This window comes from Epinephelus lanceolatus, chromosome 24 (assembly GCF_041903045.1).
Source record: "Epinephelus lanceolatus isolate andai-2023 chromosome 24, ASM4190304v1, whole genome shotgun sequence".
Lineage (NCBI taxonomy): Eukaryota > Metazoa > Chordata > Actinopteri > Perciformes > Serranidae > Epinephelus > Epinephelus lanceolatus.
This window is the reverse complement of record NC_135757.1, coordinates 7671390-7685527: the sequence shown is the minus strand read 5'-3', so window position 1 is coordinate 7685527 and position 14138 is coordinate 7671390. Positions and strand designations below refer to the sequence as shown.

Here is a 14138-nt window from a genome sequence, read left to right as displayed (position 1 = left end):
GTGCTTGATCAGGGAGAGCCCCAAGTTCAAAATGGCCGCCAAGGATTCAAAGTCTACAGAGTGAGCTCGTCATACAGTTCATCACAAGCCAGCTCCATAAAGCCCACTGGTTTCTTTCCTGTCCAACGTGTCCCATTGTACAAACGATGAATAATGGTACAATAACACGTGCTGTTGATGAGAGAGAACCTTTGTGTGTATTGAAGAAGCGCCTTCTCTCCGGCCTCCTGGCACTGTGTGTCAGCGTGGCACCTGAGCGTGGGCCCAAAGTAATGCCTCTTCATGGCATTGTGCTTATGACACATCCAATACTCTGAACTATGTTCAGCTAACTGTTATGCATGTTTTGATTTGTTTTGGTTTTCTGCATGTTTCCTTGCGTTTAAGTTGTGTACATAGCTGTGTTTCTGTCCTGGAAGCTTTGTCTTGCCGTGATTGTAGCTGTCGCGATACTTCCAGGCGTACTTATCAAAACCGGCTTGTTTTTCTGCTTGTTAGTGTTTAATTTCATATATCAGTTAGTATTGATTTCAGAACAAGGCTTAAATAAGGCTTGACATTTACTCCAAAGGACCAGGAAGCATGTTTTGGAATGCATCCCACTTTTCTCGTACACTCGGCCACGGTCAGTGATAATGGACACCATACTGATTCATTGACTTCTGTGCTGTAGATATAATGCTGTACAGGCCGCGACATCTTCAGTTTCAAATTATACTTACATTTTGCCAGTAGATTAACTGTAACTAATTGATTATTGTGACACTCAGTTGTAACTGTGATTGTTCAATAAAGAGTACTGCTACAAAACGTGATGTTAACCATTGTTGTTATTAAGAATTCACAATTTTAGTTTAATTACTGAGAACATTTTATGTACCTAGCATAGCATGTCTCATTCTCATAAATGTGATATCTCAAGAACACCTTGAGGGAGTCAACGACGAACTGATTAGCTACAACTTGGTAGTCAAAGGTTGAAGGTCAAGGCCACTGTGACCCCGTCTATTGTGTCCTTCATTGTCAAATGTTCAAGGATGGCAACGTTGGTTCTGTCTGCAAAGCCGTTAATGTGTTTCTGTTTTCAAGGCGTTAATAACTCGACAGAAGTTATCTCCTTCACGTCTACAACTCGTAGTCTGATAGAGGAGCAACTTATTAGCACTGGTATGGTTGAATAATCAAGGTTTTAAGATTATTTTGTGGGGTTTATGCCAGAACTTGCGCTGTATTCTAGAACTTAAAATTATAACATTTAATTTACGGGGTGAAACAGTATTTTTAAAGGATTTATATGCATGAATGGGATTTATAAAATATTTTAATCTGCTTTCAGTTTTTAATCAATAAACTTGCCCAGAACCAGAAAATACCCAGACAAAAAAATCACAACTTCAACAATTAAAAATGTGTAAAAAAAAATGAATCATCTTTGTTTTAAAATATATATAATTTTTTGTAAAAATGTTTACCCTTTAAAGATGTGTCCCAGATTCATTATCAATGCCATCAGCTTTCCATAAAAACATTATTTAATCAGCCATATAAGGGGTTAGGGCTCCTGTCTCACTTCCTGGTTTCCAAAAAGGCAGGAATGCTGCTGAAGTTTTGCAATGCTTTGTAATTTTAATAAATTCATTAAATAATATTGGGCATAATAAATCCAAACTTAATATAGAAATTAGTGTTTTGATAAGTATCAAGAGAACTCTTGGCAACTTTGAAAAATAAAATGGCTACTCACTACGACTGCTCTCCGTCAGATCTAACCTCTGACTTTTATTGTGTATGGTATTTAAGAAAAGAAATTAAATTAGAGAGTGGTTGGCCCTTTACAAGGTTTAATAGTCAACACTTTTAGCTTTTAAAATGTATTTTCCCAGCCTAGTTGAAGAGTAAAAATTGAAAAGCCCCATATGTATTGTTTGGTCCCAGTTCTCAAGAATGAGTGTTAAATCTTTTTCCCCTTTCCGGTATGTCCAGTTCCCTCTTTTTATTGGTCATGGAAGTGCAAAACTCAGCCACATGCTGACTGTTTGTTTATTCCACATCACACGGATACCATCTAGGAGTCCAAAGCTCTGCAAAGCCCAGGCATGGATGGGGATTGAACCCATGATCTTTGGTTTACGAGACCAACGCCTTACCACTTGGCCACCATGCCTGTTATTGGGCTTATTTTTTTATTATCATATTGAGATTTGTAAGTATTCAGGTGTAGTTTATTGTCTTGTGGGTTTTCTGTTATTCAACAAATCAATATAGCACACAACAACATCTTTTGTTCCCTTGGGTTCTGGTGTTCTTCTGGATGCCACTTGACACACAGCAACCACCCAAACACGGCTGCAGACCAAATTGTCAGGTCCTTGATGGCAGCGGCCCCCCAGCAGGACAATGTGCCACGCCCCAATGTGGATTGGACTTAGTTCTGACCCGCCATATTTTTGTAAATATACACCTATTTTGAATTTGATGCCTGCAACATGTTTCAAAAAAGTTGGGAACAGGGCAACAAGAGACCAGGGAAGTTAGTTGTCATTTAATCCTTTAAACAACAAACATCAACACAACAGAACAGCGAGTTAGTTGCTTTATTGGTCATCTGCTGTGACAGGACTTCACACATTCTGTAAGTGCTGAAAGAGTATCTGTAAGATGAGCGGCGACGTTTCTTCATCTCACTCAGCCTTCAGTCGCTCGGCCTCAGAAAGCCCTTCATCGGGACATCAACACTTTGGCTTGGAGAGCTATTAAGCTGTAAAAGAGCAAAAATACATTTCATGTGTTAATCACATTTGGGTAGGTATTAGCTGTAAATCTGCATGAACAGATATATCCTCCTGTTGTCCTTGTTCATAGACACTTGTAGTGCCATCTAGTGGTAGTAAGACCACAATACACCAATCTATGTAAAAACAAGATGGTGGCCATCTCTGCCAAGTCAGTGTTCAGCTGATCCTGAAACAAAAGTGGACAAGGTACAAAACCTGATCAAATGTAATGGTTGAAACTAATTTATTTATGATTAATAATGTTTGTAGTTTGATATGGCAACAAAATTGACCTATTTTAACAGTGGTAGCAGCTATCTAGTAGAAAGTACTCGTTGGAGGACATCAGGACTTTGTTATTGTCTTGTTTAAGGACATTTGGACTTTACTGTCATCTCATTTGAGGACTTGGGACTTTATTATCGTGTTGAGGTAATTAATTTGAATAGGTGTGGCAGCTCAGGTCCCTGGCATGCAGGTAGAGAGAGAGAGAGGCTGGCTTTGATTAGGAGGTTCAGCTGGACAGGTGAGCTGTGGCCTGCAGGGAGACGAGCCAGGGAGATGGTTGATGCATCAATGCTTAGATGACTGCAGAGAAGCTACTGGTATGTATGCTTTTGAATGATAATTATTAACTTGATCTGCACAAGTAGAATATGTGTTTGTGTTAATAGTTTCACTCATTCATTCATTGTGGTGCAAGTTATTTTTTGGTTTGGTTAGAAATGTTTGTTCACCTTATTTAGCCGAGCATGTCATGTGTTTGTGGTTTATGTCTGAGTTGTGTTTGGTGGCTGAAGATAGTTTAATTCTATTGATGGATTGAATTTGATTAGCTTGATAGCAGGATCTATAGTTCAGTGGTGTGTATATATTCATTTAAAGGTTTAAGTTGACATGACTCAATTGTGAGTTCGTTTGCTGGATGGAATTTGATTAAATTTAGTGATTGATAATAACTTACTGATTTTATTTGAATTGAAAGTGGAAGTAATAAAAGAGAATTTCCATATTTAGAAAACTGGTTAAAAGTGCGATTAAAAGTAATTTTGTGATTGTTTAAAATAGGTAAATAATTTAAATTTATTTTTTTATTTATTTAGAATATAGATGTTTGGTTTGCAATAGTATCATTGGCAATCATAAATATATTAAATAGATATTTAGTATAACATGAATTTGATTGTTAAAATTAATTATTGGGTATATTTTGTTCACAGATAATGTCTGATTGGTTATGATTATTGATTTAACTTGATTGATTTAACTTAAGTGATTAACATAAAAGATTTCAGTTAATTGAAAGTTGACTGATTTAATTAACATGATTTTATGGTCTTTTCTTTAAGGTTATCATCCTATTACTGACTGTTTCTTTCTCTGGAAACCAGCTGCTTCATTAAAGAGAAGGAAAAACGAGCGGAGTTGTTCAGCTTCCTCTGTCGTCCTCTATGCCGGAGTTTAGGCAGGCATTGAGGTTGAAAACCAATTTTATTGTCGCCTTTTTTGAGAACATTGGGACTTTATTATCATTGACAATATTTAGTTTTTATACTTTTATACCAGGTCCTACTGATCCCAAATAGCTAGGAGAAATTAAAAATGCATACCAAAGAAAATTTGAGGTCTCAGGAGGATATATATGTACAGTGCAGTGGGTAAGTAAAGTTAAAACACTTGAATCTACAGGTATATCAAAGTGACAATGACAATTGGCAGCGTTTGTCAGCTGTAGTCAAAACTCTGTTTTAAAAGCAACATGGGACACCTGCAGTGACCAAAGAGGCCCAACAGAGCTGCATCAGTTCAAACAAAAGCTAAATTATTTAACCATCAATTCTTTAAAGTCACTACTACATATAAATGTAGAAAAAATGCACTGGCAAGAAGGTACAGTACTTCATATGTGACCAACTTTAACTGAAAGCAATGCAACCCAATATGACACAGTGTTCACAACAAACTTTAAGTCCTTATTCAGAAGGTGTTTAAGTATTATGTCTATCACTGTCAAATTTTGAAGCATCTTTAGTGTTTATCCATTGCTTACCTGCTGCATTGGGCGCTTGTGTACTGTGGTCATGAGAATCAGGCGCATGGGTACCGTGCTCATGTGAATCAGGCGCATGGGTACCGTGGTCATGTGAATCAGGGGCATGGGTACCGTGGTCATGTGAATCAGGGGCATGGGTACCGTGGTCATGTGAATCAGGGGCATGGGTACCATGGTCATGAGTATCAGGCGCATGTGTACCATGCTCATGTGAATCATGCTGATGTGAATCAGGCGCATGGGTACCGTCATCATGTGAATCAGGCGCATGGGTACCGTGGTCATGAGTATCAGGCGCATGTGTACCATGCTCATGTGAATCATGCTCATGAGTATCGAGTGAAGTTGCATTAGACGCAGTTGCATTGGACACAGTTTCGTTGGACACATCTGCATGGGAGTGAGCAGGTTCCTCGGTAGCAACCTCATGTTCAGTATCTTCAGCTTTCTCCTGTATCACAGCCACAAACAGACTCGGTCAGAGATGCAACAAGATTTAAAATTTCTGATGTTAATATTTCACATATTTACTTAAATGCTTTCAAGATTGGGTTGAACACTTTAAAGTTAGTAATGTGTCAGTCCAGAATTGTTAACCATGTCCAACGGTGTCATACGTAATTAAGTAATTAGTGCCATAACTAAATCAGAATTGGCTGAATAGATCGTTTAAAAGACTTTACATACATAGAACCAGTATGACAGACTTAAAAGAGACAGTGAGAAAAAGAATAGCATATAATCTACCAAAAGTGCAAAAATGCCTAGAGCCACTCACCTGGCTCACCTCAACAGGGACGCCCTGGAGGGTCCAGGTCCACCCCAGGAGCAGCACACAAACCACAATCAATGCTGTCTTCATCTTAACAGTCTTCTTGTTCCCCCACGTCTGATATGGCTAAATCAAAGGTGATATAACCGCCTCCTGGCCACACGGTTTCTTATATCCCTGTCTCAGCCCACACACGGCGCTGACCTGTAACCTGCTTTCACTCCTACAGCAGAGTAAAAAAACAAATGAGTAAAGAGAGCAAAGTTCTTGTGGGTGCAAAATCAACAAATAACGATGTTGTTTTTTTAAGTCTAGGCCTCGACCAGACCGTTGAGATGTCACTTCATGGCATTTGTAAAAACAGGGGGAAAAAATCAAAATGACAGCATATATCAATTTGTTACCATGGAATTTATAGTATTACTAGTACTAGCATTATTTCCACATATGTATCATTAAATTTCAATTAGCAGCCCAGCCTATTTGCTTAAATCACTGGACTCAGCAGGCGTATATTAGGGACAGGCCTTTAAATCCTTTTACACAAAACTGTCGCATGGCACCCGTCACACTGATACAACACCACTTTATCTTGTTAAAATAAAACTCATACAAACTGCAGAAGTCATTATTTACAATTATAATACTGCCAAAACTGTGTGGGGTACAGTAAGGTCCATTTTTTTTCTTTAGTGTACCCCAAAGTTACCCAATATATAAAAAATAAATCATTTAGGGGCTGTTTTTTTATTCATCAGAGAAGTTTTGTTTTTTGACCCTCTGCGAAGCTCCAAATATTTGCCCTTGAGCCTCCCTCAGTGACTGGGGGAAAGTGTGTGACCCTCCCTCCACCATGAATTAGGCATTGGATTTTTAAACCGTGTTACAGTCTTGTTTTTTTCTTTTGTACTTAAGTAGAAGTAAAAACCTAAAAAGCTGGGGTAGGCAGAGATCCAGAGAGGCAAAAAAAACAAAAGCAGAATATGAAAGTTTGTCGCCCTCCTGCAGCTCCCCCCTCACTGTCTTCAGTCCCTCCCAACTGACCCACAGTAACCCACAGTAACCCACAGTTTCCCACAGTTTCCAATATACTGACTGACTATCATTAGCTGCTAGTCACCACATGGTCCCTCTGCCTTGCTCCCCGCAAATGTGGACTGCTTTCTTGGTAGGAGAGTGGGCACTAGCTCAGGAGATGGAGCTCTGGTCAGCAGCTTAATTAGCTTGAATTTGGCCAGCGCAAACCCCCAAGCATGAAGTGTTACAGCAGGCTGGTTACCAGCGGCAGCACCAGGTCTAATCTGCGTAACAGCAGCAACAGAAAGTTTGCTGATCAGGCGGGGAGTCGGGGCTGTCTGGTACGTCATAGCTGGGGTTTGCACTGGCTGGATTCACGGTTGTTGTGGCTGCTGACTGGGGGTCAGTCCTGAAAGCTGCTGCCTGCTCTCCTCCCAGCGAGGTGGTCTGTAGCGGCAGGAAGTGAGGCGAAGGACACACTGATTCAACAAACTAATATTAGCTACATTAACAAAAACATGAAGCCGCAGCTGTAAGCCTTGAGTTCGTCTTAAGGCTCAGTTATGCTCAACGTTAAATACGGATCTGGATACGGACGGAACCTTCTGTCCGTGCTCTGCGTTCATTTCGTCCGTATTTCTGCACGTTTCCATAAAGCTTACGGATACGGGCCAAACGGAGCAGTACCACCAGGAACCGTGGGGGCAGTGTTGCTGTCACTACCCAATACGTAGCTCCAGTGAGACACAAAGAAGAAATAACGATTCAATTTTTCTCATCGGCAGTACTAGAGAAAAGAATTCTCCGTCCTCCAGTCGCGATGTATTTAACGGCCTCACCGACCACCGCCTCCTACAACGCTGCCTCTGTTTTTGTCTTTTATGCAAGAGGTACATTATCAATATCTCCTCCACAGTCGCCATGTTTGTTTTTGAGTTTGTTGTTGTCATAAACTTTTGACGCTGGGCTGCCCCCTGGTGGATATATTGGTTAACATCCATGCCAGCATAAAGGGCGCATGGAGGTATGTGGGCAGTGATGGCAACATCGTTTGTAAAGGGACGTATACATTTTCGTACATAAAGGGAGCATAAATGAGCCTATATAAGTCACATAAGTAGCAGGAAAGTCTGTATAGAGTGGGAAGGAGGGGTGGTGGATGGGTCCAACAAACCCCAGACTTTCACCCGGGAGCCTAGTGTTTGCTTCCTGAATGCCAAACCAAGGTGTTTTTTTCTAAACCCAATCATGTGCTTTTGTTGGCGTCCCAGTGTTGGTAGCGCGTCAATACGTCAATAGCAGATGCAGAAAAGGCCACTGACAAATCGGTGATATATGTATGTATAGGAGGTTTTTTTTACTGGTAAAGTAGTCACTCTAGAATGTGTCTCGTGGCAATGCAATGGCAATGGAGATTATGGCAATTTGGTCAATAAATGGTAGATACCACACATTATCCTAGCGGTCACAATTGTGACCGACCATAAAACACACATTTACACCTACTTTCCCATGAACATTTAAAAAACAAAAAACAAAAAAGATTGGCTATTTCAAAGGGTTACCAGTGGCAGATGATTTGGATAGTTTTATGTCTGGAAAAAAATTATGATTAAACAGGTTAAATCTGGCTTTCACCAAAGGGATGTCTGCATTTGTAGAACAGCCAATATGAGCAGCCTTTCTCTAAATTGACCTTAATTGGCCAAACTCCCGTCACAGGCTAGATTTACTAAAGCCTGAAAACAGAGCCCAGAGGAAGTGCAGAAGTCTTGTTCTCTCTCAGACCACTTAAATTACAATATGCTCAAAGTTTATAATGGGATTTATTGCACAGTGACAATAAGATAAAACAGCATTAAGAGTATAATTCATTTCTCTTTTCCTCTAAAATGGTCAATTGTTACTCCCTTTACCCCATAATTTTGTTTTCTTCTTCTGTACTTAACATTCAAGCAGCAGTAGGAACCTGTAAGTATGTTATTGGGTGGAAACATTTCACCTTTTGCTACATTACTTACTTAGACAAGCAATTGATGATCAATTTTTGTTTATTAGCCTTTAAATTATACTCTGTAAAGATTTTCCCTGCATTTCCATCGTCAATCTCACCTACTATTTTCATAGTTTCATCCAAATAGCATCTGTCCCTTCTGTATATGCAGTTGTAGCAGATGTTATGCAGATGTTTATTGGCTTTGTGTTCCTATAAAACAAATAGTTAGCTTTTTGATATCTGAAGTCCAATGTCCAAGTGGTCAGTTGCCCAAACATGTCAGATGACACACAGTCCAAAATACAAGATTGTCACAAATTCATTTACTTTGGCATAGGAGTAAATACATTTGGGGGCAGCACAGCACGAGTCACAGGTCGTTGCACCGTCTTGGCTAAGAAAAGAGGTTTTAAATGTCAGATGGTGATTCACAAAGTCAAGGATAGATCTTTAAATTGCTGAATTTCAAGAATGCTACATCAATGAATCCTGCCAAACTCTACCAGGGACCGAGTCCGTCCTTCAGGATATTTTTGAGATAGCATGTGTGCACTCCCAGCGGGGCAGAAGAACCCACAATTCTTTGTGTACCATTTTCCAAGATTGAAGGCAAAGCCTCTTCAAATGATGCACACCTGGGCACTCGCTAGCCTGTTCCAATTTCTGATCACCATATGTTAGGAAAGGGTCTTGCCTAGCCTCTGTAGGACCTGACTTCTCCTACCAAGGAAGCATCCTTGACTTTGAGAAGCACTGATTGTATCTCTGGTTGATTCTGTCTATGGCTGTGATACAGTTGGAGAGTACTGTGGAGCCCTCTGCAGATGTGGAAGGTCATACCTTTGATGCAACTCTGTCCAATACAACTCTGCTCAGTACAACTGTGTCCAATACAACAGAGAAGAGATCATCCTACTCAGTGGATGAACTGCATACCACTTATTGTACAGTGATGACAATGAATGTGTGCTGAATGGTAGACCATGACGTTTTTTTGTAAATTTTGGACGACACACTATACTATGATGTTTTTTCATGATTTTGGACAGCACGCTATACCTGGGCTATTCATTTACAAATTCAACAGTTTTTAAAGCCAGAAAATGCCAATGGGCCACATTTTCAGCATGTGTCTATATGGCTCTCCTTAACATAATGCAGAAACAGAATAAAAAAGAGCCATCAATGCATAGAGGCAAACTCTCACTTAAAGGCAGACCATACTATGACTTTTTTTTCAACATACTGTACTAACACATTTTTAAAGACCACTATCCAGAGGAGAGAATGGAATATCTCAGGCTGTTGAAGAGCTGCTTGGGTATTCTGAGATCGGAGTTTCGATCCTTATCCAGGGCAGGTGAATTTATGAAGTCCAACGCCCAAATAAAAAGGTTAAATGCACCCGGAGAAAAGGCTGTTTGTGTAGACAGGATAACTCAGTGGTTAAGGCAACTGACCTTAGTGTGGGAGACTGGGGTTCAAATCTCCTCAGGTTGATGGTTTGCTCCTTATCCAGGGCAGGTGAATTTATAAAGTCCAACGGCCAAATAAAAAGGTTAAATGCGCCCGGAGAAAAGGCCATATGTGTAGCAGCAGGATAGCTCAGTGGGTAAGACTGGTGGCCTTAGTGCAGGAGACTGGGGTTCAAATCTCCTCAGGTTGATGGTTTGATTCTTATCCAGGGCAGGTGAATTTATGAAGTCCAACACCCAAATAAAAAGGCTAAATGCGCCCGGAGAAAAGGCCATAAGTGTAGCAGCAGGATAGCTCAGTGGTTAAAACAACTGACCTTAGTGTGAGAGACTGGGGTTCAAATCTCCTCAGGTTGATGGTTTAATCCTTATCCAGGGTAGGTGAATTTATAAAGTCCAACGCCCAAATAAAAAGGATAAATGCGCCCGGAGAAAAGGTGATTTGTGTAGCAGCAGGATAGCTCAGTGGGTAAGGCTACTGGCCTTAGTGCGGGAGACGGGGGTTCAAATCTGATGCTACCATATGCACGTCATGGCACGGCATGGGGGAGCCAGGACGCCAGGAAAAGTGGGGATGTCATCATCCCCCACATTGAGTAAATGATTAATGCACACTTCACTATAAAAAGTTTAACAGTAACCTGTAACACTAATAAACTATTGTAATCTACATCTAGGACAAACAGGAGGGCAGGACAGTAGCTAGCCTTGGGCGTGAAGGTGGCTAGGATGGTTGGGCCTTGGGCATGAAGGTGTCTAGGACTGGGGTAATAGGGAAGATGGATAGGAAGGTAGCTAGGCCTAGGAGGTGTAGGAAAGGATGGTTGGGCCTTGGGCGTGAAGGTGGCTAGGATGGTTGGGCCTTGGGCATGAAGGTGTCTAGGACTGGGGTAATAGGGAAGATGGATAGGAAGGTAGCTAGGCCTAGGAGGTGTAGGAAAGGATGGTTGGGCCTTGGGCATGAATGTGGACTGGATGGCAGGATGGAAAGGAAGGTAGCTAGGCCTAGGAGGTGTAGGAAAGGTAGCTAAATTTAATTTTAAGTTTATTAGACAGTTTATTCATTTTAAGTTAAAATGTCTAATAAATGTTTAAGAAACACAGACGAAGTCTGTGTTTCTTAAACATTTTTAGACATTTTAACCATCAAACCAACAATTAAGTAACTAGACATTAAAAGTGTTGTTAACTAGCTAACTCTGTCTAGTTTACTTATTACATTAAGTTTTGTTTTTGTTTTTTACATTAAGTTTTGTTTTAGCTTAGCTAGCTACCTTCCTATCCATCCTCCAGTCCCCCAGTCTAAAATGTCTAATAAATGTTTAAGAAACACAGACGAAGTTTCTTAAACATTTTTAGACATTTTAACCATCAAACCAACAATTAAGTAACTAGACATTAAAAGTGTTGTTAACTAGCTAACTCTGTCTAGTTTACTTATTACATTAAGTTTTGTTTTTGTTTTTTACATTAAGTTTTGTTTCAGCTTAGCTAGCTACCTTCCTATCCATCCTCCAGTCCCCCAGTCCTAGCCACCTTCACGCCCAAGGCTAGCTACTGTCTCCTGTCTATCCTAGATTACAATAGTTTATTAGTGTTACAGGTTACTGTTAAACTTTTTATAGTGAAGTGTGCATTAATCATTTACTCAATGTGGGGGATGATGACATCCCCACTTTTCCTGGCGTCCTGGCTCCCCCATGCCGTGCCATGACGTGCATATGGTAGCATCAGATTTGAACCCCTGTCTCCCGCACTAAGGTCAGTTGCCTTAACAACTGAGCTATCCTGCTGCTACACATATCACCTTTTCTCCGGGCGCATTTAGCCTTTTTATTTGGGTGTTGGACTTCATAAATTCACCTGCCCTGGATAAGGATCAAAGCATCAACCTCAGGAGATTTGAACCCCCATCTCCCGCACTAAGGCCAGTTGCCTTACCCACTGAGCTATCCTGCTGCTACACAAATCACCTTTTCTCCGGGTGCATTTATCCTTTTTATTTGGGCATTGGACTTTATAAATTCACCTATCCTGGATAAGGATCAAACCATCAACCTGAGGAGATTTGAACCCCAGTCTCCTGCAGTAAGGTCAGTTGCCTTAACCACTGAGCTATCCTGCTACTACACATATGGCCTTTTCTCCGGGCGCATTTAGCCTTTTTATTTGGGTGTTGGACTTTATAAATTCACCTGCCCTGGATAAGGATCAAACCATCAACCTGAGGAGATTTAAACCCCAGTCTCTCGCACTAAGGTCAGTAGTCTTACGCACTGAGCTATCCTGCTGCTACACAAATCACCTTTTTTCCGGGCGCATTTAGCCTTTTTATTTAGCTGTACACTTGCTCCCAGTAAAACAAAGAATTGATTTTAAAGTTCTTCTTATTGTTTATAAATGTTTTAATCGGTTAGCTCCCTTCTATGTTTCTGACATGCTCACTGAGTACGTACCAGAGAGATCTCTTAGATCATCAAACAAAGGTCTCCTCACAATACTCAGAATCAACTCCAATTCAGGTTTTGGTGCTTTCAGTCATTATGGTCCCACTCTCTGGAATTCGTTACCAATTGAACTACGGTCTGCTACTTCAGTGTCTTCTTTTAAAAGCAAACTTAAAACATATCTATTCTCACAAGCTTTTAGTTAGGTTTACTGAATTAATATTATTGTTATTATCTCCTGTTTTTAACCGTGATAAGAAAGATATCCTCTTATCTTGTTTAACTAACACCTTTGATTACATCTTGTGTTTTTATAAATTTTAGTCACTCTTATCATGATTATGTTTTGTCATGTACAATGGACCTTTGTTTCTGTTTTTAAGCACATTGAGTCTGCGCTTGTGGCATAAAATGTGCTATATAAATAAACTTGACATACTTTACTATCCCTTTTCATGAATTTTGACGACATACTATACTACAACGTTTTTTCATGACTTTTCAAGGACATATTATACTATGACATTTTGTCATGATTTTTGTTGACATACTTTACTACGACCACAGGAAGTGAATGTACAAACACTACATGTGACATGTTAGAGTCAAGTTCTAACTAATGCCTATCTTCCCCTCTCTGTACTTCTTTTGGCATCTCTCTATATTGGCACTGTGGTATTTCCAAAGTAATATAACCCCAATCATCCACATGGAGGCGCTGTGATTAACACCCAAGGTGATTTTGGCAAGGCCCAGCCACCCACACTGTAAGTCTGATTGACTTGAAATTTGGGACACATATCCAGTTCAATGTGCCCAACAAAAAGCCTCTTGGACTCAGGCCAATTAATGTAGTAACATCTGTCAGGTAATGCCCTGCAGCCGGATAACACTTTTTCCTGATTGACATGGTGAAAGAGATGTCTGTAAATAAGTGGATACATTTTTTTGAGCATCACCTCCACCGCAAAATGACTTGTTTAACTGTGTTTAACTCGTTTCACTGTGAGTGGCCACTGGGAAAAGTTGGCTGCAAGGCTGAGCAGCGTTCCTGGGGGCCAGGCAGAGTCTGATCATCCGGGTAATTATACAGGTATATGAGGCCTTTGGACATCTTTGGCTCTATGCGCCACTGAGCAACTTGTGATGGAATGAATGGGGCCCCACCTCCAACGCTGCATCCAGTTCTCTTTATACATCCACGCTTGGACTATAGAACTCACCATGATGGAGTTTGGCTTATTTGCATTGTGTGAACAACAGTAAAATTAATTTTGACTCTATCAACACACAAGTTGTCATACAACAGTGGGGAACTGAGGTACACGTTTGTACTATAAATGACCAAGATTGGTCAAAAAAAACCATGGTCTCCATCAATCAAAAATTCCTCTCTATAGCCCATTGCTCATGTTGTCTTGGACCAATCCTGATTAAACCCAGTGAAGACATCCAGCACTCAGTCCTGAACGTACCCACCAAGTTTTGTTCACATCCCATAAAGGGGGAGCAAAAAACTGGACTTGAAAAGCTGAAAATTTAAAACTTTTTATTTGTGAACCAATGAACTGGACTGTAATCCATCCGTGCCTTCTACCTTAAAG

General features: G+C 40.4%; 1 protein-coding gene and 1 non-coding gene across 2 annotated transcripts; both read right to left on the bottom strand.

The window, feature by feature from the left end:
- Nucleotides 1-2092: 2092 nt before the first annotated feature.
- trnat-cgu (transfer RNA threonine (anticodon CGU)) lies at nucleotides 2093-2164 on the bottom strand. The gene has a single exon. It is a non-coding gene; the product is annotated as a tRNA-Thr (tRNA).
- Nucleotides 2165-2580: 416 nt separating this feature from the next.
- Nucleotides 2581-5785, bottom strand: LOC117249854 (uncharacterized). The gene is made up of 3 exons (XM_033615651.2): nucleotides 5606-5785; nucleotides 4825-5278; nucleotides 2581-2758 (listed from the first exon to the last, which is right to left on the bottom strand). The coding sequence occupies exons 1-3, from the start codon at nucleotides 5687-5689 to the stop codon at nucleotides 2754-2756; spliced, it is 543 nt and encodes a 180-aa protein (XP_033471542.2). The 5' UTR covers nucleotides 5690-5785; the 3' UTR covers nucleotides 2581-2753.
- Nucleotides 5786-14138: the final 8353 nt, after the last annotated feature.

Excerpts from the sequence above, each read along its gene's own strand:
- LOC117249854 (XM_033615651.2), bottom strand. The coding sequence starts at position 5,689 with ATGAAGACAGCATTGATTGTGGTTTGTGTGCTGCTCCTGGGGTGGACC. Across the intron at positions 5,279-5,605 it reads TCCCTGTTGAGGTGAGCCAG|GAGAAAGCTGAAGATACTGA; the intron begins GTGAGTGGCTCT and ends GCTGTGATACAG.